Below are 27961 nucleotides of genomic sequence, written 5' to 3' on the forward strand. Positions count from 1 at the left end.
CTATGATTTGCCACATAATTCAATCTTAGAAGACAACTCACAATCTGCCTCAGGGAAGTTCAAAACAACCATTGGCAATGTCCTTAAAAAAGGCTTCAAACTTAGATCATCTTCAAATATTTGTATCTGCTTCAAATTTCCTTAGAAACGAATTTGATCGATCTTAGAAAGGGCCTCAAAGCAGGTCTATTCTTCAACGAATACCTCAGCCTCAGACCCACGAATTTACCTTGGAAGATATTCCCACTTTGGCCTTCATTAGATGTTTCCTTGTAGGCTCGACCTGTCCATAACAACAGATCCCTTTATGCCTCAAATACTCCGAGTTGGTGTCTTTGATGCTCCACGAGTAGGGTATATATAGTGTTAGAGGTAGGCCTAATTTGGGGCTGACTTGAACCTTGAAAAGACATTGACTTTTCATTTTGAAAGGGCACGATTATTTGGAGCTGACCTGAAGGAGGGAAGCTGACTTGAGGAAAGGGGCTTAGACATCTCAACAAAAAATATAATTTTGTCTTTTATAATAGCACTTTTAGGACCGACTTGGACATAAGGACTTAGGCTAGATTAAATTGTGATTTTGACTTTCTTTTAGGGTAACAATGAAGAATTGAGGCCATTACTTATGGGGCAAAATGATGGTGCTAAACCCATCCATTGGGGCATCAAACTTCAAAGAACAATATCTCTCGAACAAGGAGGACCCACAAGGCATACCACCTATCAAACGGAATGTCATGACAAGGGATATCAATCCGAAGGGTCCTTGCATCCAAATTCACTAATTTGTGCACACAAATCACCAAACAAACGCTGGCCCGTTCACCCTTTTTGACATCAGTGACAATGTCTTCCAACATAATGATCATATTTACAAAGACGTTTTGGAGATACACTTGGATGTATAATGATGCCTCATGAATATTGTGATGTAATAATATAGTAATTAATTATTAGTGTAGTGGTTATTAGCTAGTTATTGGGAATAATGTAACATATGCATCTTCCCCTACTATGTAACAAGACAATGTATTATCTAACTAACAAGGGCTACATAGTAGCTAGTCCCTGCCCCTTAGCTTAAATATAGCTAAACTAAAGTAAAAAACAATAAGACATAAAGTAAAACTCTTTAAAAATATTTAAAAAGTATATAAGATGCATTTAAAAATGTTACCATTCATACACATGAATAAGGAAAATATGCATTTGTAACAATATTTACTTAATTGAATATGGAGGATACTCATAAAGATGAACTAGAAAATTGAAAGTCTGGACTTAGGTGGAGAACTTCAACACTTTGGTGAGAAATTAAAGAGGTGTAATATTTTCTTTTAATGTTTTGAATTTTTATTAAAAATTGGTAACAAAATGTTCCTTGAACTTGTGGTTATTATTTATAATATATTTTTCATATTTATATAAATTTAATACTTTGAACTTTTTTTGTTTTTGTTTTTTTTTTTAAATAAAAAATTTGGTTTGAAAAATCGATTTTTAAAATATTCATTATAAAATTTACTCCAAAAAAATCAAAATATTGTTCTCGAAATATTTTGAAACATTTAGATTATAAATTTATGAATTAAACTCATAACTTCAATAAATTTATAATTAAACCAAACACATGACCCAAAAATAGTGAAAAAGAAAATGAAAAGAAACGATGTAAATGATTTAAAATATAATTATTAAATATGTTTTAAAAGTGAAATGAAATGGAACATGTGATATTGATAAGCCATGGTATTGTAGCAAAACTTATTTATAAATTTAAAATCTCAATAAAAAAATAAATGCAAGTATTTTAATACTTATTATGGATTGATGTTGATAAACATTTACTAGCCATTTAACCTCTATGATTGTGCTAGTAAATATATAAATAAGTAATAATGAATATTATTTTTTTTTATAACTAAAACGGTTAATATATTTATAGATCAACGGTTGGGCCGTAGCCTAATCAACCGACATTACATGGAGGCTTGAGTTCACTAATCCTTTCTATGCCTAACAATCTTTCCTTCTTAGTTTTGAGACTTGAAGGAACTTCGCACCAGCGAAAGTAGTTTACAAAGTGGCGGCCTTAAGACATAAAAGGGTGCGATTTGTGATCCCCGAATAATCGCATCGGAGAAGAGTTGTCGGCGATGTCGGAACAAAGACCAATTCTTTTAGCGATGTGATCGGCCTCCAATGGTTAAGGCCCCTAAATACTTATCGGGACTTTTAAAACCCTCTCATTAAACTTCGTTACCCCTTAGCCACGAATATTTAACCTTTTCCTTTCTTAACATTGGTTATATATAAATAACACGTAAAACCTTCCATCGACGCTAATTCCTTATAAACCATTATAAAGGAAATATCCACAAAACAATCCTTTCCGCCTTAGTACGGTCTTGACACGCTTTCCGAGGTTCCACCTTTATCGCAATCGGGTATCGGCTCCTCCACGACTCACTTTACAACACGCCTCCTCCGCATTCGATATGCGATTGAGCTGTCGGACTTCAAACTTTATAAACTCGCGCACATAACAACATCGGGTCTGCACCCATTGGCCCTTCGCAATATCGCGTGACGCTACCATACCCCGATCCCCGATCGACCAACTTGCATATTAAACCTCCGCTGTTGATCTACTCTTATTAGATCCGACGGTTCTCATTTGTTTCGGGTTGATAACACACATGGGGGTTAACCGCCCGATAAAGCGGTTTCCCCTCACTCCTCCGCTGCTACGTGTCCTCCGATTAGTGGAATCGGAGCCAAGCCCTCGATACCACTTACCACTGCTTTGCCGCCCGAAATACCACTCGAGGTTAAAAAACCGCCTTTTCGCTGCGTTAACTTCTGCGCTCTTTCACATGTGATGACCCTTAATCTGCTCCATCGGTCGGTTCCGATAGTTCCTTTAGGTTCCTCTGTTGTTGAATCTGGACCGTTGATCACTGAGATCCAATGGTTACTTGGGGCAAATTTTGATTGGCGCAGCGCTGATGAGCTATGGTATGGCGATCCACATGGGCTCTTCTGAGTTTTTTTTGAAAAACCCTTGAGTCAGACAACATCCCTCATTGGCTTTGATATCTGCCTCCTTGTTTGAGTTGCAGAGGATGTGAAAGAAGGAGGAAGAGGTAAAAAAAACCAGCAGGCCCCGCAACCTCTGGAGAGTATTGTTGAGAGCCGGATTGCTAAAGTGCTCCTCTGAGTTTAATGTCTTTATCAAGAGCTCTGAGTCCCCGAAGACCTGAAGAGCTTTGTGTCCATGCTCCTGTGTGATCTGGCAGCCTTTAAGAAGCCCGAGAATTTCGGCCTGATTGTTTGTGCTCTATCCTAGTCCCCAGTTGTAGCTATCTATTCGGGAGCCGTCCTGAGAGTAGACCACTCCACCTGCACCAAAGATCCCTGGATTGCCTTTAGAGGCACCATTGAAGAAAACGGTTACCTTTCCCTGCTTCCTCCACCAGGTTTGGAACTCTGCATCCAATGTTCTGATGCGCCAAGCAGGATTGAATGTGGGGTGAGCAGGTACTTTCTTGCTGACCCGAACGAGAAGGGTTCCCAGCCAGCTTCGTTCTTCAATTATGAGGGTATCATCTAACTTGCTGGAGTAATTCCCTAGAGTTTCCATCAAGGACGCCTTAGCTCTGGTAACCACTAACAAGGGAGAGGATGTTACATTGTTGAATATCCAGTTATTTCGGGCGAGCCACAGCTTCCAGCAAATGAACTTGGGAATGGAGTGCCAGATCTGATTCCACAGTGATTGTGTGCTGAGAGTCCTAGGGTACCTTGCAGTCCAGGTGGAGAAGAGTTCCATGACTATACACTGGAGAGGGGCGGGTGCATCGAGACCGTGGAGGACGAGAGCCCATACCGATTGGGCAAAGGCGCAACTTACAAAGAGGTGGTCCACGTTTTCAGATGCCGATCTACACAAAATGCACCAATGCGGCCCTATAATGCCTCTGTGGGCAAGATTTTCACCTGTCAACACTTTCCTGTGAATAAGTAACCAAGTGAAAAAATTCACCTTGGGGATACCGTATGCGTCCCATGTGCGCTGCCAGATGGAAGGGTTGAGAACTTGATTTTGTGTGGATTGCAAGGCTGCAAAGCCAAGCGCAGGGGTGTAGACTCCTGTCTTCCCCCATCTCCAGAGATCCGATGTATGTAAGTTAACTGGTGCCGAGCCCTTCAGCTTATCCAAGAGAAGGTGCTTTTGGTGAAGTAAATGTGCTGGCAGGTTGGGGAAGACCCAGTCTTTCAAGTTCCCCTCGCTATCCCAAGCAGAAATGTCAACTAGACTGTGCAAGCCGTGCGGGGAGAGCCAGTCACAAAGATCAGCTAACTCCACTGTGTGTTCAAGGGGGGAATTGCCCATGATTTTATCTTGCCATATCATAATATTTGCTCCATTTCCAGGCACCCTGTAAAGCTGGTTTTGGAAGGTGGCAAGCCCTTTTCTGCATAGGTTCCAAAGTGGCATGCCTTTGGGAACACTGTCCGCTTGGAGGTTTCTCAATGAGGCTCCTTTGAAGTATTTATTCCGGAATAGTTTGTTGACTGGATGATGTTTATTGGAGTAGAGCTGCCAAAGGATTTTGCCACCTAAGGCAATGTTGGCCAGGCCAGGGTCTCTAATCTGTAGACCTCCTTCTAGCTTTGGCCTTTTCACTGTGTCCCAACTAAATAAGTGAAATTTCCTCTCGTTTCCTTTGCCTCCCTGCCATAGGAAGTCTCTGAGCAGCTGTGTAATTTGATTCGTGATTGTCTTTGGTGCCAGGAGGAAGGAGGCCTATAGGTAGGGAGAGAGGAAAGGACAAACTTTATGAGGATTAGCTTACCAACGTAGTTGAGCCACTGCCCACCCCAAGCAGCTATCTTGGTTTTGATCTTGCAGATGGCTTCAGTGTAGAGTGAGGCTCGATTAGCCCCCAAAGTTAAAGGCAATCCTAGGTATTGTATTTTGTCCCAGGAGGCATAGCCCGGAAAGTCAAGGTTTCTAGCAATTCGGAGTATGGTTTGCTCCTCTATATTCCAATTGTACACTGCACTTTTTCTTTTATTAATAAGCGCTCCTGAAATGATATAGAAGCTTTGCAGGGTCCCATTGAATTCCTTTGCTATTCGTGTGGAAGCTCCTCCCAACAGTAGAGAATCATTTGCGAACAAGGCATGGTTGATTGGTTCTAATCCAGTCATCGGTCGGATGCCCGGGAGAGTACCTTTATTTCTTTCCGCTATTAGTTTCCTGCTCAAGGTGTCTGCCATTATTATGTATAGAAAGGGAGATAGCGGGCATCCTTGCCTTATCCCCCTTGAAGCTTGGAAATAAGAGGCAGGTCGGCCATTTACCAGCAGGGCGATCCAAGTTTTGTCAGTGCAGGCCTTGATCAGGTTCACAAAAGCTGGGCTGAATCCAAAGGAGAGGAGAACTTTGTAAAGAAATGAAAGTTTTACCCGATCAAAGGCGTTGGTCATATCCAACTTGATCAACATCCCTTGCTCCTTCCTCTGATGACTGGAATGCATGGATTCCTGAACAAGTATCACATTATCCAAAATATGTCTTCCTGCTATGAACCCTCCTTGATTGGGAGAAATGAGCTTACTTAGCAGAGGTTTAATTATGTTTGCGAGCAATTTAGCAAGAATTTTGTAAGAGACATTACATAACGAAATGGGTCTAAATCTGTCAAAGGTAGCCGGATTCACTTCTTTGGGTATTAAGGCAAGAAAGGTGGATTTGGTGCTGCCTCCCACTTTTGCCTTTTTCTGAAAAGCCTTTGCCATTCTTAGTAGGTCAGATTTGATGATTGTCCAACAAGCTCTGTAGAAGTGTGCTGAGAAACCATCTGGGCCTGGGGCTTTGTCAGGCTCCATGTCCCAAATTACATTACTGATTTCTTCCTCAGTGAAGGGCTTCATAAGATTTGAGTTATTCTCCTCATTAACCAAGGAAGGGATCTGGGAGAGGAAGTCATTGGAGATCACCTCGTCTCCTGTTCCATCCTCTGTATATAACCGCTAAAAGTGAGTTTCAGCAGCGTCTTTAACTTGGGCAAAACCTTTGGCGATTGTCCCATCTACTGAGGTGATTTTGGAGATGTGATTCCGGGAGAGGCGGGCTTTGAACTGCCTGTGGAAGAAGGCTGTGTTTCGGTCACCTGCTTTCAACCATAGGCTTCGGGACTTAAGCCGCCAAAATTCTTCTTCTTTTCTGAAAGAGCTGAAAGAAGCAAGTTGGGCAACTTGTTCTTTCTCCAATTCATGCGTGGTTATGTCTTTGCCCTCCATCTCCAACTGTAAATCTGCTAATTGTTGGACAGTTTCTTTTCTATATGTGGTGAAGGTGTTGGGAGGCGTTTTGACCCACTCTTTCAGAGCTGCTTTGGTTGCTTTTAATTTTTGCTCCCATACATAACTGGGTGACTCGGTGACTGTGATAGACCAAGCCTTGGCAACAACTTCCATAAACCCTTCCTGCTCTATCCACAAAGGGCTGAAGCGGAACGATATAGGCCCTAGGTTTTCTTCCTCATCCAGTTGTAAGAGGATGGGTTTATGGTTTGAGGTGAGCTTTGGTAGGATTCTCGATGATACTATTCCCTTATCCATCAAAAGAGTGCTCTGCACTAGGAACCTGTTGAGCTTGGCTGAGTTGTGTGTTGCCCCTGTTCTGTTGTTGGTCCAAGTGTATCTCCCCTTCTTGGGTTTAAGATCAAGAAGATCCCACTACTGAATTATGTCCTCCACAAGGGGTAGCAATGGATCTCTGCTATTGTTACCCCCTCTTTTTTCTTTAGGGTCAAGAACGATGTTTAGGTCTCCTGCTATTACAATGTTCATGGGAGAATAGCTGTCTACAAAATTGATAAGTGTTTGCCAACACTCTTTTTTCTCAAGGTAAAGGACAAGAACATAAAGATTAAACAGGGCGAGAGTTAGCTTACTTGCTTTATGTCGAAGCTCGGTGTAGATCCAATGTTGAGTCTCGAAGGAATTCTCCAGCTGGAACAATTCCTCCATCCAAACCATGGCAAGTCCTCTTGAGGTTCCCCTTGCACTTACGACCATCCCAGGTTTGGTCTTCCAGTTCGTTCTGCCTAACTCTAGAAGGGCTTCCCCTTCAATTTTTGTCTCTTGGAGCATGAGGATCTTTGGGGTTTCTATTTTCATGAGATCTTTAACAGCTGCAGCCTTCATGGGGTTCCCCAAACCTCTATAGTTCCAAGAGACTATACGCATTATTTATTTGGGGTAGTGGAGGAGAGGCCTCCCTTTGGTGGCCGTGCTCTGGTATTTCGACTTATGGACATTTCTAGAGTGGACTGACTTCCTTGCATTTTTTGCCTCTCTGCTTCTTCCTCTCTTGCTTCCTTGAGGGATTTCCTCCCTGCCCACTTCGAGGGCCTTTCAAATGTCTCCTCTTCCGATGAGCCTGTCAATTCTGAGGGCTTCTTTCTTATCATGTCTGCATAAGAGGATGGCGAAGAGCCTCTTTCTAGGGAGTCGGTTTGGGCAGGGGAAACCCCTGCATTTCCTTCCTCGATTAATGGGGGATTGGCCTGCTGTTCTGCGTCACTTTCTATAACAAGGGATTCTTCCTGTGTGCTGAGAGCTACGAAGGAATTTGAGGGAAGGTCTATTCTAGGGGGTACTGCCCCTTCCGGCTGTAGCTCTGTGGATGGCACAATGGGTCCCGCTTGAGCCCCTTTCCCTCTCGGTTTGCTGTGCTGCTTTGATGAGGCCGTCTTCTGCACCGTTGTCCATTGATCTCCTTTCATTTTCTCTGCTTCTTCCTCGATTTTCTTTTTACAGTTTCTTGCAAAGTGCCCGTATCCATGGCAATGCCTGCACTTGAAAGGCAGTTGCTCGTAATCCAGTTCTTGCACGTGAGACCATTCTGCCACTGTTAGTTTTATGGCTTCTGGAAGCCCAACTTCCAGATCAACCTCGACTCTGCTTCTTCTTTCTACTCAACTCTTTTCCCCATACCTTTTTACGAAACTTCTCCATAACAAACTCCTTTAGCTCCTTGCTATTTGTGGGACAGGCATTGAGGTAGATATTCCATTTTTTGCATCCATGTGTAGTTTTGTTTCATCCATGTTTTCTTTTTTTCACTCATGCCTTCATTGAAGATAACATTAGGCCATCTACCTACTCTCATTTGCCCAATTCTTTTTAGATATATTATGAGCTGCACCATAGCAATTGCTTCGATGGGAGTTGTCCCTGTTTCACTCAACATAATCTCATAAGGTACTGAAATTTTTATTTTGAACTTGCTCATGATCAAGCGTTTTTGGATTTTCTCAATTTATTTCCATTTTGAGACGGGGGTGTTGCTAGCCCACAATTCACATCCATATAGCATCACTGGACAAACTAGGAGTCCAAAAAGCACTTTAATCGTTTTCCAATGATCTGAAAATGGGGCGCTTAGGCTTCTTCGGCTTTGGCTGTGGCTCGTGGCTCTCTGCTCTGGCTTCTTTGAGCTCTTTCTCTCAGTTTTGCTGGCTTCTGGGTTTTCGCTTGGACTCCAAGCGACTTCTTTGCAACTTTCAGCCCTCTGGTATTTCGCTCGACCTCCGAGCGATTCCCAAGGACTCCCTCAGCTGCCTGCCTCCTTCAGCGACTGTCTCCGCTGCTCCCAAAACCATCGGCCCCTCCTTCAACTGCGCCCTCTGGCTTTTGTGAGGACCTCCTACTCTATGACTTCCTGTCTGTTCCTCTGTGTGTAATCATCCCTCTGCCTCTGCGTTTTCCTCGACTGGCCATCTGGCTCTTTGGCTCTGTGGCTCTGCGACTGGCCATCGGGTTCTATGGCTCTCTGCATATAATGCATGCGTGCTACAGCTCATCATTGTTGCATAACGCCCGCCTACAACGCGACACAAATGATTCAAGACAGGGATTGTTACAAAGGAATCGGCGGGCACTGGAACCCAACCGTTCGACCTTTCCCCTGTAGAAAGCTTGCGTTCGAATACGTAATGCAATACACAGACAAACTGGCAAAAAACACATCATTGATGCGTTACAACCGGACTTCAAATACATGCAATCACACCTATAAACCCATCGGGTCCGCCATTCCATCGCAAATCGCTATTGCATGGCATAATGGTCAGAAAACCCAATACACAGGAAATACATTGAAATTCCGAATTTCCGGATTTCAAATATTTATGAAATTGGGCTTATGATCCCTATCGGGTCCGGCCTTTATCGCTAGTCGCAAGTCGCGTTGCCCAACGGCCAAGTGTATTGGGGACCACTGATCTCCCGATCGCCAATCACCCCAATTGCCGATTGGTTGATCGCCCCGATTGCCGATATCGCTATCGCTAATCGCTACGGCCCAGGGGTCCGTCCTTGGGTTATATGCATATGCCGACGCCGATCGCCGATGCCGATAATCGGCCATTGCTCCATTGGCCCGCCCGAGGTCTTGATATCGCATGCCGCCCTTCCTCCGATCCGATGTGTCGGAGATCGCTGATCGGGGGTTCTAAAGGCCTCCGCTTAAGTCCTCCCTTTGGCCTTTCTCCGATGTGATTTCGCTTTATAAGGCATTTGGCCCATTTAAAGAAGATTTTGCCTCCTTTTCCAAAGGACAAAGGCAATCTTCTTTCTGCGATAACTTCTGCGTCCGAAGTCCATTTTTGTCCATTCAAGTTGCAGTAAATTCAGAATGAACAGATCTCTGCAATGGGGCTATTTCCAGGAACTTCCTTGGACTTCCATTTTCCTCTGATTTACAAAAGATTTGTGCCATTTGGCACCTTTTACCTCTTATATGAAGTCTTTTAGACTGAGAGGTTTATCTAGGATCCATTTTTAGATCACGCCTTCCCACTAAAAGAACTTTTGGTCTCCAAAAGACTGATATACTGATCTGAACAGTAAATGAGAGTGACTCACCCTCTTCTTTCAGAGTCCCTACACTTACATTGCATAGTGCCTCTGAACCAAAGTCTCTGACCACTTTCATTTCCAGATGTGCTGGTCCCCTTGGGAAGAACCATTTTCCTTCTTGCCTTCCTACAGAACTTCTACTGAAATGGTCACAGAAGGTAGTTTGAACTTCTCTGCCTTGATCACTGATCTAAGGTGGCTCAAACAAATGTGAAGTTACTTGCTCCACAAAACTTTCATTTGTACTTGTTTGAAAGGCTGCCAACAACAACTGTTAACAACAACAGGCATACAAACAACAACTGGATGGACTAACTCCTACTTCAACAAAATAAACAAATTTCACGGCTTGTGAACACCTCCATATCTTCATCTGCATGCAAATGATGGACTAGATAACAAGCCCACAAAACATGCCTTTAAACAAATGACCCTTCAAGTCAAGCATGTAGAAAAAGACCATTAGGACTCTTTTTCAAAAGATGAAACACTTCATCATTATCTCCATTTGGAGATCAAGTTAACTTCTCCTAAGTTAACATGGCATCACATGCATGTCAAAGCAATCAACTCTGCAAGTTAATTACACATACATGTTCAAGAACAAGGAAATCATCAACATCCCTATGCTCATGCAGCTCCTGCTCATGCATGCATTTCATACTTCAACTTTCGCTTAAGCACACTGTACTTTCGACGCTGAAATGAAATATAAGGTTTTATCCTTCAACTTTCGCTTAAGTACACTATACTTTCGAAGCTGAAATGAATATACTATGGCAGTAATAAAGTGAGTTTGCCTACTCAGCTTTCCCATTCTGCAACTTGCATTCCATTAGTAAAGAAATGCAATAAATCAAAAGACATCCTTTTGCAACAAACTTCTTGTGCTTCAATGATTGCCTTGAGGTCCTTCGGGTTAAGGAGAATGCCTTCAACCCTTCTTCCTTCTTGTCCTCTCTTGGACTTAGCTATCCATAGCTTTTCCCTTCACCTCTGCAAACTCAGAAAATAGTCAGTCTGCAACAAGCATACAATCAGCCTCTGACTGTTTAAACACCTTTCAGAAAAGCAATCTTTGCTCTTTCAATCAAGCATTCTGCTACAACCTTCTTAAAGGTGTGGTTAATCAATCTTAAGCTCTGATACCACCTGATCTGAAAATGGGGCACTTAGGCTTCTTGTCTAACTTACAAGAACCTCTCCCACTTCCAAAGCTTTAAATTTTCCAAAGTCTTATTGATTAACCAATGTGGAATTAAAAATGTGCTTGAAATAGGTGTATGCTTGTGTTTTTTTTTTTTTTTACTGTTAAGTGCTGTAATTACTGTTGCTTATGCTGATATTTTAAATACAAAGAACAATAAATAATGCAGCAAGTAAAGCACACACATAACAACAATTTAATTAGGAGTTCACCCACAACTCTTGGGCTACATCTTGTGAGCTCTAGTCAACTCGACTAGGCTCTTTGGGATTATGGCAGCAGTTCTTTTACAAGTCTTTGACTTAACTCCATCGCTTTACATAGAACGAGATGGGCTTACTTTACCATCTCATCCCTGGCTCTGGCTCTGGCTCTCGGCTCTGACTCTGGCTCTGGCTCTCGGCTCTAACTCTGGCTCTTGGTTCTGGCTCTGGCTCTTCGGCTCTCGCTGTGGTTCGTGGCTCTCTGCTTTGGCTTCTCTGAGCTCTTTCTCTTGGTTTTGCTGGCTTCTGGGTTTTCGCCTGGACTCCAAGCGACTTCTCTGCAACTTTCACCCCTCTGGTATTTCGCTCGACCTCCGGGCGATTCCCAAAGACTCCCTCAGCGCCCTGCCTCCTTCAGCGACTATCTCCGCTGCTCCTAAAGCTATTGGCCCCTCCTTCAACTACGCTCTCTGGCTTTTGTGAGGACCTTCGACTCTGCGGCTTCCTGTCTGTTCCTCTGTGTGTAATCATCCCTTTGCCTCTGCGTTTTCCTCAACTGGCCATCTGGCTCTTTGGCTCTGTGGCTTTGCGACTAGCCATGTGGCTCTGTGGCTCTCATTGTTACATAACACCCGCCTACAGCGCGACACAAATGATTCAAGACAGGGACTGTTACAAAGGAATCGACGGGCATCGAAACCCAATTGTTCGGTCTTTCCCTTGCAGAAAGCCTGCATTCAAATACGTAACGCAATACACAAACAAACTGGCGAAAAACACATCATTGTTGCGTTACAGGCTACAGCCGAACTTCAAATACATGCAATTGCACCTATAAACCCACCGGGTCCGCCATTCCATCGCAAATCGCTATCGCATGGCGTAGTGGTCAGAAAACCCAATACACAGGAAATACATTGAAATTCCGAATTTTCGGATTTCAAATATTTATGAAATCGGGCTTATGATCCCTATCGGGTCCGGCCTTTATCGCTAGTCGCAAGTCGCGTTGCCCAACGGCCAAGTGTATCGGGGACCACTGATCTCCCGATCGCCGATCACCCTGATTGTCGATCGACCGATCGCCCCGATCGTCGATATCGCAATCACTAATCGCTACGGCCCAGGGGTTCGTCCTTGGTTATATGCATATGTTGACGCTGATCGTCGACGCCAATAATCGGCCATCGCTCCATCGGCCTGCCCGAGGTCCCGATATCGCATGCCGCCCTTCCTCCGATCTGATGTGTCGGAGATCGCTGATCGGGGGTTCTAAAGGCCTCCGCTTAAGTCCTCCCTTTGGCCTTTCTCCGATGCGATTTCGCTTTATAAGGAATTTAGCCCATTTAAAGAAGATTTTGCCTCCTTTTTCGAAGGACAAAGGCAATCTTCTTTCTGCGATCACTTTTGAATCCGAAGTCCATTTTTGCCCATTCAAGTTGCTGTAGATTTAGAATGAAAAGATCTCTGCAATGGGGCTATTTCCAGGAACTTCCTTGGACTTTCATTTTCTTCTGATTTACAAAGGATTTGTGCCATTTGGCACCTTTTACCTCTTATAAGAAGTCTTTTAGACTTAGAGGTTTATCCAGGATCCATTTTTGGATCATCCAATCCCATAACTCTGCCTCTCTAGATCTGTTTTGAAGAGCATATAATGCTTTCCACCCTCCAAAAATTCTCTTCTTTCTGCAATCCTCCCAATTGAGTTTGTTGTTGAAATCAATCCTGAGGTACTTGTACTCTTTTACTTCTTCAAGAATGTTGTCTTCAAAGAAGAAAGTATGCTGGCTCTGCTTCCTTTTATTAGAGAAAATCATTATTTTGGTCTTGCTAGTATTGACTTGCATCCCCACTGCTCTACAAGAATGCTCAAGGGCATATAAGTGTATTTGCAATCCATGGGCTGATTTAGAAATCAATACAATATCATCAGCATATAAAAGAAGCTTTATCAAAAACTCCCCCAACCGAACAACATCTCCACCTTGCAGATTTAGCCACTCTTCCAATTTATCAATATAAACCAAAAAGAGTAGGGGATAAAGGGAAACCTTGCTTGACTCCAATGTCACTTCTAAAGCTTTCTAAAATACCTGTCGAGGTTCTAATCTTGACTTTCACCTCTTCATAAAGTCTGTGGACAATGGCTCTATAATGCACAGGAATTTCAATTTCTTGCATTCTACGCCACAACTTATCTCTAGGGACTGTGTCAAATGCTTTTTTGAAGTCAACAAAGCAACAAAATACTTCGTCTTTGTCCTCCCAAACCTTTTCAACAATGTGTCTTTGTTGAAGTTTATAAGTTTACTTAGTTTAGAAACCCTTCATGCACTTTTTCTGATTTATTCCTACCTACTCGTTATTTTTTTCTTTAACAAGTTATTTACAAAGTAAATACTGAAAATAAACACCAGTGCATGCTCATCATATTACAGATCAGAAACTAAAAGAAACAAGAACAAACACACCACATGACACCATTATTTTTGGACCAATGTCCCCGAAAAACCCAATGCGGGAAAACCGATGCAACTATCTGAGGGTTTTCTTATTAAGCAATATCAAAGTACAATCTGGGTGCCGAAACTGGCCTACCCAACAAAGAATTTCCTTAGCAGCGATACCTCACAGTTTGAGAGAAATCTCCTGGTTGAAACCCCGGAAAATCCTTCTGGCAGCTCCTCAACACAAAACTGCTCTGCAACCCCAGCGTCTGCCCAATCTGGACTGCGTCAGCCCCTCTCTGTCTCATGTTGGCCCTACGTCAGCCCTAGGAGGCCCTGCGTCAGCTTTCTGAGCGTCTGCGTTAGACACGCTGGCCTCTCTGGTGCTTTGCGTAACACTTGGCTGCCTCTGCGTGGCCCTGTGTGAGCCCTTGCTGGCTCTATATCACTCTCCTTAGCTGCTGTGCTACTCTCCCGGTACACTCTGTGCCTTCTCTGTTTCTCTGTACTCAATGCCCCTAAGCTACTCTCCCGATCACTGATTCTATCTCTCTTAGCAAACCCCGCTCTAGAGAATAGAATGACTGATCACTCTGGTGTGCTCTCTAAGTGACCCTCAAGCCTCCTCTTATACTTTTCCTGTTGACATCTCAACGGCCGAGATTAAGTCCCTAATCAACGGCTAAGATTAGTTCTGGCTTGATTCATGTCTTTTGGACAATTCTAACACAGATTCATATTAATACACATTAATATTTTATTTTCCCTAAGTTTAGACTTAGCGACTCCATTAAAAATATTAATAATTTTAATATCTTCTGATTTGTTTAGAATTTGTGCAAACCCTTTTTGGGTATTGAAGATCTCATATGCCCCAACCTCTCCACCAAATTTCGTGGCTGGAGCACATCTGATGCTACCCCAAATAAACACTCCCTCTTAGCGAGGACTGTGCTCTAGCAATACTCCTTACTGAGTATTACTCTGATCATTTGACATCAGTTCCGGTGCTGGTGCTAGGCCTTCTTGCCCAACATCCTCTGCACTGCTGCCTCCTGTATTGCTGCCCATGGTTCTACCACTGCCACTGTTGCATCTGTACGACAACTCCCTCTGCATCCGTGCTGCTGCTGGTCCTTTCTTCCAGCACTGCATCCGCACTGCACCTCCTCTCATCATGCTGCATCTGCTGCCCACTGCTACACTGCAACTCAGTTACTGAGAAGTAAGTAACTGATCTCTCAACTGACCTCCCTGTTGGTCTAGAAACACCCTCTGATGCTGAAGCTCCCTCTGCCGTTGAAAAGTGCTCCCTCTCTCTGACCTCTGCGCTGCTGCAACAACTCGCTGCATCTCACACCGTTGCACACCTCTTTGTGCCTTCCTCCACTGGTGCAACACTCCTGTGCCTCTCACACCACTGCAGCCTGCTAGCTCTACACTGTCTCGAGACTCCTGCACTGTAGCTCTCTTTGCTGCTCCATCCGCATCCGTCTCTACCCACCCAGTCAGTCCTGCTACTCCTTATCGGGGCCCCCATAGCAAGGTCTAGTCCAAGAGGTTGGGTACCTCAACGATCCTTCCCTCATCGCCTGTAGTCCTCCTGTCTACAGCTCGATGTCTCCCCACTTCCGCTCAAGTGGTGCGTGTGCACTCATGGCACAGTCATCGTCTGTCAAAACTTCCTTCTCTGCCCGTGCTGGCGCTGTCTTAGTCTCGGAAGGCTCTCCCTTACTCTTCTTCCTTGGGCACTGGGTGGCATAATAACCCATCTCCCCACAGTGGAAGCACTTGATCTTGGAGAGATCTTTCTTCTTCTGCTTCTCCTGCTTTCCCTCAGATGCTAGGGCCACATCTTCCTCCTCCTGCTTGACCTTGATCCCTTTGCTGCTGCTACCTATCTTCGATTGCCATCTGATCTCTTCCTGGCGAAGAGCTGCCCACATCTCGTCCCAAGGTGGGAGAGTCCCTCTGCCCAGGATACTCTGGACAAACACTTCCCAATCTTCTGAGACAACATTCAGGGTTGTCCTCACCATAAGCTCCTGATCCGGTGTCGCTCCTATAGCAATCAACTGGTCTCGGATCTCATTCAGTCCTTCGAGGAAGGTGTCAATCAATTGACTCTTCTTCATCTGTTACGACCTCATCTAGTTGTCGAGCAACATTCTTATCTGCACAAAAATATGCTGGTACAGGTTCTTGAGAGCCTCCCACATCTCAACTGCCGTTTCCTTCTTGGCTATATGTGGTACCACATGATCCTTGACCCTGTCAAGGATAATGCACTTGGCCCTTGCCATCGCCTCTTCGTACTTGTCGTTATCATTGGGGTTGACTGGGATAGCTATAACTTTCAAGGCGAAGTTCTTGACACGAATCCTGTGAAGCACTGATAAGATTCTGGCCTTCTAGACTGCGAAGTTCGATGCTCCGTCCAGTGTATCCTGGTCTCTTATCCTGTGTAGTGCCATGACGCTCCTCTACTTACCTGCTGGAAGTTCTTTGTTCGACTCCTCTGAGTCTCTACTTCCCGTCTGGAAGTTCTCTTCTGGACTTCCTCTGAGTCTTGATTTCCCTCCTGGAAATCCTTTTGCCGCTTGTCGAGATGCCCCCTATTCTGATTGTCATGTGCAACTGCATTGCTGATCTAGGTTCCTCGGCTAGAAACCCTCGGTAACAACTCCTCTGGCCCTGCTCTGTCAGGTACTGTTCTGATTACAGTACCTCACTAGCTCCACTCTGCAATATTTCTGCAGCCTTCTAGACTCCATCAATTAACTCTCTGTGAATTGCGTCAGCGCCTCTATGCCTCACGCTGGCTCTGCGTCACCCTAGATGGGTCTGCGTCAACCCTGGGATGCCCTGCGTGAGCCCTCTGGCCCTCTGCGTCAGCTACACTGGCCTCTCCGAGACTCTGCGCAGCTTCCGGGTTCTTCTGCGTGGCTCTGCGTCACACTTCTTGGCTTCTGCGCTGCTAGAAACATCATCTGTCACCTCAGGACAACTGTTTTCTGCTACTATTGCTCCGCTCGACTGATGTCTTTTAGTCCTCCTGTGATCTACAACCTTGCTCTAATACCATGTTGAAGTTTCTAAGTTTACTTAGTTTAGAAACCCTTAATGCACTCTTTCTGATTTATTCCTACCTACTCGTTATTTTTTCTTTAACAAGTTATTTACAAAGTAAATACTGAAAATAAACACTCGTGCATGCTCAACATATTACAAATCAACAACTAAAAGAAACAAGAACAAACACACCACATGACATCATTATTTTTGGACCAATGTCCCCGGAAAAACCCAATGTGGGAAAATCGGTGCAGCGATTTGAGGGTTTTCTTATTAAGCAGTATCAGAGTACAATCTGGTGCCGAAACTGGCCTACCCAACAGAGAATTTCCTTAGCAGCTATACCTCACAGTTTGAGAGAAATCTCCTGGCTGAAACCCCGAAAAATCCTTCCGGCAACTCCTCAGCACAAAACTGCTTTGCAACCCCAGCGTCTGTCCAATTTGGACTATGTCAGCCCCTCTCTGTCTCATGCTGGCCCTATGTCAGCCTTTCTTGGCCTGCGTCAGCCCCAAGAGCCCTGTGTCAGCTTTCTGGGCCTCTGTGTCAGACACGCTGGCCTTTCTAGTGCTCTGCGCAACACTTGGCTACCTCTGCGTGGCCCTGTGTGAGCCCTTGCTGGCTCTGCGTCACTCTCCTTGGTTGCTGCGCTGCTCTCCTGACACAATCTCTGCCTTCTTTGTTTCTCTGTACTCAATGCCCCTCAGCTGCTCTCCCGATCACTGACTCTATCTCTCTTAGCAAACCTCGCTCTAGAGAATAGAATGACTGATCACTCTGGCGTGCTCTCCGAGTGACCCTCAAGCCTCCTCTTATACTTTTCCTATTGACATCTCAACGACCGAGATTAAGTCCCTAATCAACTGCTAAGATTAGGTCTGGTTTGATCCATGTCTTTTGGACCATTCTAACACAGATTCATATTAATACACATTAATATTTTATTTTCCCTAAGTTTAGACTTAGGGAATCCATTAAAAATATTAACTATTTTAATATCTCCTGATCTGTTTAGAATCCGCCCAAACCCTTTTTGGGTATTGGAGATCTCATGTGCCCCAACCTCCACCAAATTTCGTGGTTGGAGCACATCCAATGCTACCCGAAATCAACAGTCTCAACGTGATACCATGATCCACTGTAGAATGCTTTGGCCTAAAACCCGTTTATCCTCTTGCCCTCTTTTCTTTTACTTCTGTCGACTTACTAATTCTGTTTTCTTCCATGCTGCCGAAAAGCTTTGTAAACAAAGGATTGATCATAATTGTTCTATAGTTCGATGGATTATTAATGTCTCCACTTTTAAAAAGGGGTATTGCTAGGCTGGTTGCCCAGTCTCTTGGGAATCTTTGCTGAATGATGTTGTTGAATATTTCCATGATGTGCAGTGCAAGAGCGTTCATTCCCCATTTTAGATACTCTACTTGAAGTTCAACCAAGTCCTTTGCCTTTCCTGTTTTCAGCTTCTTAATTCCATTCTCCACCTCTTGTAACGTGAAGAACTTTGAAGTTGTGTTGATCCTAGGGGGGCTTCTTCTCAGATTCTTTCTCATAGAGTTGTCTTGCATATTCAAACCATTGATTGACTGTAATATTATTTTCAATTTGCTTCTTCTTTGGTTGTAGTTCCTGCCAGAAAAGCTTTAGATTATTCTTGCTTAAATATATTAACTCCTCTCCTTGTTTGCATGAACTCATCTTTTTTTCTTTTTAGTATCTGCTTATATAACTTTACATTCATCTTCTCCTTTCCTGCCTTTTTCAAGGTTCTCCTTGCCATCTTGCATTCATCGTCAAACCAAGCATTTACATGAAAACAATTTGATTCTGATTTCCTAATTTTTGCTCTTTTGCACTTCTCAAGTGCACTTTGAATTATATTTGTTAACTCATGATTGTTGAAGCTTTTGAAACCAATTTTCTCTTTCTGAATTAATCTCTCTAACATTGTCTTGAAGATAGTACAATTTTCTTGTGTTAGAAGAATTTTGCCCCTTGATAGTGATTGTCGAGAGCATTGGGTTTTCCTCATATGCTACCTTTCTTCTAACCATGATAACCTTATATAAATTGGGTTATGGTCTAATTTTAAGACCCAAATATGCTTTCCAATATTAACTTCATCTATCTTTTCTATCAAGCTTTGTGAACACATCACATAGTTAATGACACTTGCCCCATTGTATGTGTTGCAAGTGAAGTTCCCATACCTTTTCCATCTTTCTAGACCATTGCATTCAATTAAGTTGAAAACCCCACACAGTGTAAGCAACTCCTCTCCAAAATGATTGCTAACTTTGTCATCTTCTGAACACCTCACCCATTGGGGATTCTCCTCTTCAGTGAGACAAATAGGATTGTTATCCTCTTTGCAACAAAGAATGCTAGCTTGATTATTTGCTGTTCTAGCATTGAAATCTCCTACTTAAAGAACTTCTCCCTGTTGAGAGTACACGACAATATCTTGTTTTAAAGCTGCATATGGATCCTTGCTGTCAAGCCCCTTATTTTTGTAAGTTTTTGAGACATGAGGGGCAAAATAGCATGCTACAATAGTTATGTGATTCTCATTCTCTGATATTTTCAACCATAAATATTGTTTATTTTCATCTTCTTTAATTAGCTGAATGTGACGACCTTCTTTTTCTTTCACTAAAACTAGTATTCCCCCATACCCTTTTCCATTTTCTGCTACCTTGTTCCAAACTGCCAACTTCAAATAACCGTCAAACGTAGGAGCTTTGCAACTATCGTGCTCATGAGTTTCTGTGAGACAAATTATGTCTCTACCTTCTGTAATAGGCCCTAACGTAGGTCCCCTCCTCCAAGGGTAACCTCTACAATTCCAACAAACTAAACTTAGGTAGACCTGGGTAGGATTTGACTGCTATGTAGTTTGGCACATAAGACTCAAATTTGAGTCTTCACCCCTTTTCATCCATGCTGCTCTTGTTGTTTTCGTCCCTATTATCGAATTCTTTGTCTTTTCTTTACTGCCATCTTGCTGCCTTGTTTTGCCTGGAGGTCAAATCACTGCAATAACGACTTTACCATTGTACAACCATGCCCTTTTCCCTTCATTTCTTTCTGTTCTAATTTTCTCCAATTCATCCCTTCTCTCCTCTTGTTGTTTTTTGGTTAAATCTTCATCGAGTAAGAAATGTGAGCCTTTCAAGAGTTTCTTTTTGCCCAAAAGCTGGTGTTTGTCTTGTATGCTTGCCATGGTGGCTTTTATGGGTCGAGGTCTCTCCTCACTTATCCTTCCAACCCTGCTTGCTTGGCAAATTTGACCTTCCAATGTAGATTCTCTTTTAGAAAGTCTCTTGTCAAATTGAGAGTGCTTTCATTCTTCCCATAATCTCTTATTCCCCTGATAATAAAGTTTGTTTCCCTGTCCTTTCTTTCTTTGTGTTCTATTTCCTGTGCTCTACGAGCACTTGCATCTTCTTCTTCCTCTGTCCTTATGTAACCATTAGCATCTTCAACCCTAGCTTTGATTTCTTTTGGACTATCTTTCCCAATGTTCCTTTTTGCCTTCTCTTTGGAAATGTCTGTTTGCTGAGATACTTGTGTATCTACCTGAGTTTGTTTAGAAATGATCACATCCCTGTTTGCTGTTATTAATTTTTTCATGCTTTGCCACGCTGTCTTCATGCTTTGCGATTCTTGTTTTCTTGTCTCTAGAGCCTCTTGTAACATTGTTACCTGTTCTTTTAAAATTCTATTATCTTCCATTAGACATCGGTTTGCAACTGTGATCTCTGAAATTTTGCAGTCCCTTTTGATGTTCTTTGGCTTCCAAAATCTCCAGCCTTGTCATGGTTTTCATTAGTTCTTGGACATATAGATTTGATGACCAAGTAAGAGGTGTAGATGTGGGACTGTAAATGATTGATTCTTCTCTATTTTTGTTGCTCTTCTTTATTTTCATTCTTTGGATTAATTTTCTCCTCATTTGTTCCCATTTAAGGCGAGCAAGCCTACGCCTTAAAATGCCCTGATATTGCTTTGCATTTACCCAAATACACTTTCCTATTTTCTCTGTTGAAGCAATTTTGACTTGACCCAAATGATTTGTTTCCACAAAACCTGAGATTTCCTTGTCATTTTTAGCATTTTTAACATTTACTTGATGTACTAGCTGCTTCTGGGAGCTTTCTTGATCGGTTGTTGTAGCAAGTTTATGAATGCTCCTTGCAATTTGGGAATAAGATAAAGGCTTTTTCTTATGCTTGGCTGGAAATATATTATTTTTGACAGGAGTTAAAACCTTGGTAATTGGATCATTATCGCTTTGGATCTGCGGAATGAAGCCACCAACCTTCTAGGTTTTCCGATCTGTCTGTCCGACTTTTCCCAAAGTGGATGAAGGCAAAGCAGCTGCCTCCGGATCCTGACTTGTCGTCATGCTGCCTGTAGCTTCTTCTGGTATTCCATTGCCCATCATCAGCGCCCACTGGTTCTTCATGCCTGATCTTTATCTCAATGTCAACTCTCTCCTGGAGTCAAAACCCCAACTACTCTACAAGGTAACTTCTTCATGACAATCCTCGGTATTTGAATGATATTCCTTCTTTGTTTTCACTCCGGAGTCCCGTAGTGATTCAAATCATACTCTGCTCTCGGTTAGTGTGTTGCCTCTGCCGATTCAGAAAAGAAGAATGAAGAGGCGGTCGTGGGTTCGATTCCTCGCAGCATAAAAACAAAGAAGAAGGCCGCCCCCTCCCTTCTCCCCGCTTTGCTTTTTTGCAACAGCTCACCTGCAAACAATTGGGCGGAGGCAGATTTAATCTGCGTTTATGTCACGCGGGCGGTTGTGAAAACAGCTATTGAGTTGAAATCAGCACTGAGCTTTGTCGACCTTCGGATTCAATAAATGCGCACTACTTCTCCTTACCCTCCCTGCAGTTCGAGCTCCGTCGGCGTTCTCCATCGATGTTGTTTGCGTTCGATATTCTCGGTTTTCACCAAAAGGAAAAGATCCAAAGTATTTTAGGGAATAAATTAAGGCCAATGGATTGTGCAGTATAATTACACAGTGAAGGAGATCTCGAAAAATATAATTTTGATTAAAATATTCTTTGCTTTGCCTTCGAATAGTTCCCTTCATTACATATCATTATTTTCTTTGGGTTTGAGAAATTTGTCTTCGCATGAGAATACAAGCTCAGGTGCACAAATTAATAAAATATATATAGGGTATGATATAGTGATATTCAATAATAAATATATTCTCATAACTCTTCGAACTGTTTAGCCTTGGACGAAATCTTCAGACCCTCTGTAAATTTTTCAAAATGAGAAATCCTTTTTAGCTTTCAAATTCATTAAAGCTGTCGTATTAAATTCGAATAACAAAACAATTATATAGCCGACTAATGTAATAACTTCACGCACAACGCCAAAGTCATAAATGAGCTAGACTTTTGTGGAACAAATATGAGAGAACTAATATTTTACTTGCTTAATGACGCGTGATATCACATGACCGCGATGCATATTGTTGCATTGAATAATGAATGACTATACAGGCAATCTCATGGAAATTCATGAATAACATTTTTCCAAGCTTTCTGTTGATAGGGGGGTTGTCGACACGAATAACATTTTGCCGAGCTTTCTATTGAGAGGGGGTGTCACCAGTGCACCATTGCCAATGTTTTGGCCCTGCTCAAATTATTTGGGTAGTAGTCCATTAGGTAGACTAATGAAAACTTAGCTACCATTGAGTACAGAGTACCCTTCATGAAAGGCCACTGGTAAACATGCATTCCTTCATCATTAATAGCCTTGAATTGACCTGAAAAAAATGGCTTCACATGTATCAAGATAGTATGGTGATGTACAGAGGATTTTATTCTGTAATTGTTATGAGTTTGAAGAAAAAAATAATTAAAGTGAGTGATCGTGCATGCCGATGGAGGTTGGATGGTGTGCCTGTGCTCATTTAATGTTTTATTGACTTCAGGCTCTTCGAGAGTAGTCGATTGGCATTACTTGCAAGAATCTTGCCATTCGTCATTTGTTTGAACATAGTTACAATGCTCTGTAGCTTTCTTTGTAGATAATGTACAGTGATATCAATGGTCTCTCTCTCGTTAATGCACGACGCACTCCCATTGCATACTATGTTCGTGTACGATAAAGAAAGCTAGGTAAAAGTGCGTCGCAGTGCTGACCTCAACTTCCAAGTTGGCTGGCTGCAAACGACAATAATTTATTTCATGGTACATTGTACTAAGTAAACATAACTGTAAATGCACGATCTACAGCGGAAACCATGATTGCACAATAAGACTCAAGCCCGATGAACCAATCAGGGTGTAAAGAAATAAAATTAAAATATTTTAAAAAATAAATTAATATTGTTTTATAATGTCAACTTTGCAGAATGTTGTTTAATTTTTTGGTAAAAAATCGATTAATTCACGATCAACGGTGAATTGATTGCGTATATCCCCTGCCTGCAGCAGGGATAATAAATGAATCGATTCTTTCCCATTATTATTCTTATTTCTATCCATGTTTGTGTTTGTAAAAATCAATAATTAAATTGCGTCAAATTGTTTGGAATTCTGATGTTTTGAGTGAACCTTCACCCATCATCAAATAGATAGAGAAAATGCTTAGACATATTTTTTCTTTCAATTTTTATCAACAAGATTGTATGGCCATGATTTTGATTCAATGTATCATGTCTTGTTATTGTGTACATGTTGATGTCATCTTGTATTATTGATACAGGTATGCATGTAGCTTTGTCTTATGTGCAAAGAGACTTTTCTACAGCTTTATCTAAGAAAGATGTTGCTGGTTTCGAGCTTGCAGTATGGAAGTTTATTGGCATCATAATTGTAGCAACTCCCTTGATTGCATTATATCATTACATGCAGGTAAGCTACTTATATACAATCTTGTAGTTTTGGGAAAATTCTATGGAAACGATTGTGTATAGGTGGTTGTTTATTTTAATTGGGGAGTCTACTTCACGGTCTCCATTTCTGGCTCTTAAATACTTCCAATTCGACATTGTTATCTTCTAGTTTTGTTTGCTTCACTATAGCTATTGATAATATAAATTTGAAGCTCCCTTGAGTACTTCCATGTCGACATTGGTATCTTCCAGTTTTGGTTGTTTCACTGTAGTGATTGATAAAATAAATCTGAAGCTCTTTATTGTCTTTTTTATAGATATATAATTGTTGTTTGGTGATCATTGACGAAGATTGAAGTTACTAGTTTCATATTCATGATTAGTTCAATGCATGTGAATTTGTGCCTTCAAATGATTGCCTTCTTAGTTTCTAAATAGTGAGATGTGTTTTATTGGTTTCCAGTGCTTGCACTTCGCTACTCTTGATTTTTTCCATTTTATTATTGCTTGTATTTTCTATTCTCTATCTTATTGCTATATAGATGAAGATTAATAGCATACTAGCATGCTTTATCAAGTGATTACCCTACACTTGAACTTTAGAAAAAGGATCTAGCATGATCCTATAGTTGACAATGATTTGACCTATTGTATGGGCACAAATTGTATAGGCTTTATGTTCTCCCTTGTTCAGTAATGTGATATACCATTTTAATCTGATCTGATTGATTATTTATTCATGAACATATGTATTCTATGTATTGTGATATCGTTTAGACTTTATTATTGGTTCATTTGGACAAGGCTATGGACATTGGCCACTTATGTTCCATTAGTTACACCCAATGTTGCTATAGGCTCGTCCTCATCTGATCATCTCTAGTTATGAGTTAGTATTAGGTAGCTAAGGGATTGACTAAATCCATGATTGTTGTTGTGTCGAAGATAACTTTGGTTGTATGTTTTCTGCTTAGATGATAGAGAATTGAAGAAGGATAGAGACCCACTGTTTTGTTAGAATTTCAAGCCCTAAGTGACTAATCTTCTTGTGATCTCAATGAAACAAGTAGATAGCTGAATTTAATTAATGCTGAAATTAAATTTTGACCAGATCATCAATCACACAATAGCTAGAAATTAAAAAGTGGAACTTCTACCACAAAATCTAGTAGGCCTTGGAGGGGGAAACCTTACAAGACAAATGCCAGATAAAGTGCTGACAATGGGGTAGAGGCCCAATGTCACCTCAACCAAAACCCCCTGCTCCTTATGGATTTTCACAGATGGGAGGAGTCCCTGTAAGAGAACAGGAGATTAATTCTAATATATATAGGTTGTAGATAAGGTATAAGATGATCTCACTAGGGCTCATTCAAGAGAGAGACACAATATAATTAAGTAACCAATTCACTCTCAATGAAAAGATATAGAAAAGGGAGGTGCAATACCTAGGGTTTGATGTATTTGACGATATTGGGAGTTCCAAAGGTCAAGACCAAAGAGAAAAGGTTCTTCATGATGGATTCCAACAATTACAATGCTTAAGAAACCTTCAATAAAGTCCTCAAGTTGAGGGAGAAAAAGCTAGGGTTTCCCTCTTAGAGAAACACATAGGGCAAGAGATTTTATGGATGAAATTTGAGTGGATTCCCACCAAAATGATAGGTCATGTAGTCAAGACCTACCTCTTGATGTTTAGGCTCTCAAACCACCAAAAACCCTAGAATTTCGCTCGAAGCCCTAGATTCTCCTTCCTAGCCTTAAAAGGACTGAATTTAAGGAGAGAAATTTATAGAGGAAATTTCAAGATGATCACCAAGTGATAGGACTAGTGCCTTGTCCTATGGGCATATGGAGTCTAGGATGCTTAAGATAAGCCAAATTTGTTCCCAAGAAGGTCAAAATTGTTAATTTGGCAGCTCAGGGACAAATTCCCTCGTTTGGACAACCTTCCTCGTTCAGAGTAGACCCTCTTTTCCCTCGTAAGAATTTAATTTGGTCAAGGAAAAATATATTTTTAATGTGAAAACCCACATTTGAACACAAGTTTAGGTCATATTTAAAGACAAATTGGGTCTCCTTCAACGCCTATAAATACAACTCAATGGCACCTCATTTGGACACATCACACACATCTTCTTGGACGTTCGTACAATCTGAAAATTGCAGGTCATCTTCTCACACGTGCGAGTAGGAAAGAGAGAATTTCAGAGGGCCAAAAATCTGTCTTGCATTAGCCTTCGACCAACGTTGACTTTTTGGAGATTGGGCATAGTTTGAATTGGTTTGACTTAGCATCTTGGATTGTTTTTGGAGGCCAAATTATTTGGCACTAAGATCGAGGTTTTTTGGGCACTTTGACTGTAGTTGACTGCAGACTCGGACAATTGACTCTCTCTCTCCATTGACTAGGTTTGACCGATTTATTTTGGACTTTTTTGACTTCATTTTGACCAGCGTTTCAGGCTGCATTTTTGGGCAGTTGACCAAGCTCTTTTGGAGGTGTTTGACAACTAACTTTTGGACTGGTTAGGGCATCTTCAACTACTGTTGACTTTTACCAGAATTGCAGATTGGACAGTTTGACGAGATTTGACTTTTGGGCTCATTTCTTGGATTTTGGATATTGGTTTGTTGGAAAGTCAAAGGTGTTGACTGTTGACTCTTGATTGGTGAATTGGATCATTGTACTCTCTTTGCTGAACATTTTATGACAATGTAATAAGAAGAAGAATTGAAAGGGTTTTCCCCCTTGTGGGGTTTCCTTGGGCTTTGACCAAATTTGGTGTCTCTTGTTATTGTTGATTTGGGGTAGCATCGGATGTGCTCTAGGTTGTTGGAAATACTGAGAGGGGGGGTGAATCAATGTTTCTTTTTCCCACTATTGTTTCACCAGTTAAAACATATATATTCAGAACACAAGATGAACAGCAAGAATAAATGCTTTTATTAATATAAACTATGCAATAAAATAGATATAATATATAGATGGTTACAATTAGTTTCCAAGCTCCAACTTGGACTTTGGTGAGGCTCCAACTTCCAGAGCACCAACTCTATTTCGCCAAGGCGCCAATCTTGGACTTAGGAGCACCAACTCCCAAGGACTTCAATCCTTCCTACTTTTGAGGCATCAACCCCAAGGACTCCAATCCTACTAACTTCTGAGGCACCAGCCCCAAGGACTCCTATCCTTCTTGCTTCTGAGGCACCAGCCCCAAGGACTCCTATCCTTCTTGCTTTTGAGGCACCAACCCCAAGGACTCCAATCCTGTCAAGGCACTTTTGATAATAATATTCAACTCTCAAAACTCTTCTCTGCTGAGTTCTGTCTGGTTATAGTTTCTCTATAGTCTCCAAGCTACAACATCAATGACAACCAGTCTTCTTATGAATGAGTCTTTACAACTCTGCACACTGCCCATGCATAGTCTCCAATAGCCTTCATGCTCTCTGATAATGTCTTCACACAGCTCTAGTCAGTCTACTGTTAGCTGCACTAAGCTCTGCATAAAGAACAACTTCTTGTTCAAGCTTATGTTCTCTGCTGGCTACTTCTCCCCTTCGACTGTTTGCTGTCCTGTTAGCCCTGCGACCCTCTTTCTGTTATTTTGGACCCTCTTTCTGTTCTATTGTTTTCTCCAACTGCTTCAACAGCTGCAACAACCTTCACCAGCGTTCAACAACTGCAGCAGCCTTCACCAGTGTTCACCAACAACTTCATACAATGCTTAACCACCTCTGCTACTTCTGCTACCTCATATTCTGGTTCTTCGCAACACCAACCGCCTCCACAGTTCTCTGTTTTTACTGTTTTATGCATTCCCGTGCCTCTGTCCATTCGTTTCCTCTTACACTGCCTCTTAGACTTCCTCAACGCTCGCTGTCATTTCCTCTGTGCTCACTTGCTTCTTCAGCTTCCCATCTTTCGGTTTCCTCTGTCTATTCATACTCACAGGACACGTTGAATCAATGGCCAGGTCCAAACGATCCACCAGAGAACACATCTTCCCGGTTAAAACTGTAACAATGCTCCTTTCGACAATGATAGCAAGCATACACAGGGATGGCATTATTTAACGGACCTGCCACGTCCTATCACAATCATAATCTCCATGATTCAGCGTCCTGAACTATCGGGACTGTTCCTTAATGTATTTTTGCCTCAGAACCCAGCGTACGGCAAATATCAAATACACAGGGAATCAAA

General features: G+C 42.1%; 1 protein-coding gene across 5 annotated transcripts in view; it reads left to right on the forward strand.

Moving 5' to 3' along the window:
• Window positions 1–27961, forward strand: part of LOC149218011 (uncharacterized) — a 240105-nt gene that overhangs the window by 67901 nt on the left and 144243 nt on the right. For 3 of the 5 annotated variants that reach the window (XM_089383738.1, XM_089383734.1, XM_089383735.1), the window contains exon 2: window positions 23622–23770. In XM_089383738.1, the coding sequence (XP_089239864.1) occupies window positions 23622–23770 (149 nt within the window). Of the gene's footprint in view, window positions 1–21137; window positions 21407–23621; window positions 23771–27961 lie in introns of all 5 variants that reach the window. The other 2 variants (XM_089383737.1, XM_089383736.1) reach the window with 2 other exon arrangements.

Source organism: Pinus tabuliformis, chromosome Q (assembly GCF_031772625.1).
Source record: "Pinus tabuliformis cultivar Carrire ecotype Pingquan chromosome Q, CPIR1, whole genome shotgun sequence".
Classification (NCBI taxonomy): Eukaryota; Viridiplantae; Streptophyta; class Pinopsida; order Pinales; family Pinaceae; genus Pinus; species Pinus tabuliformis.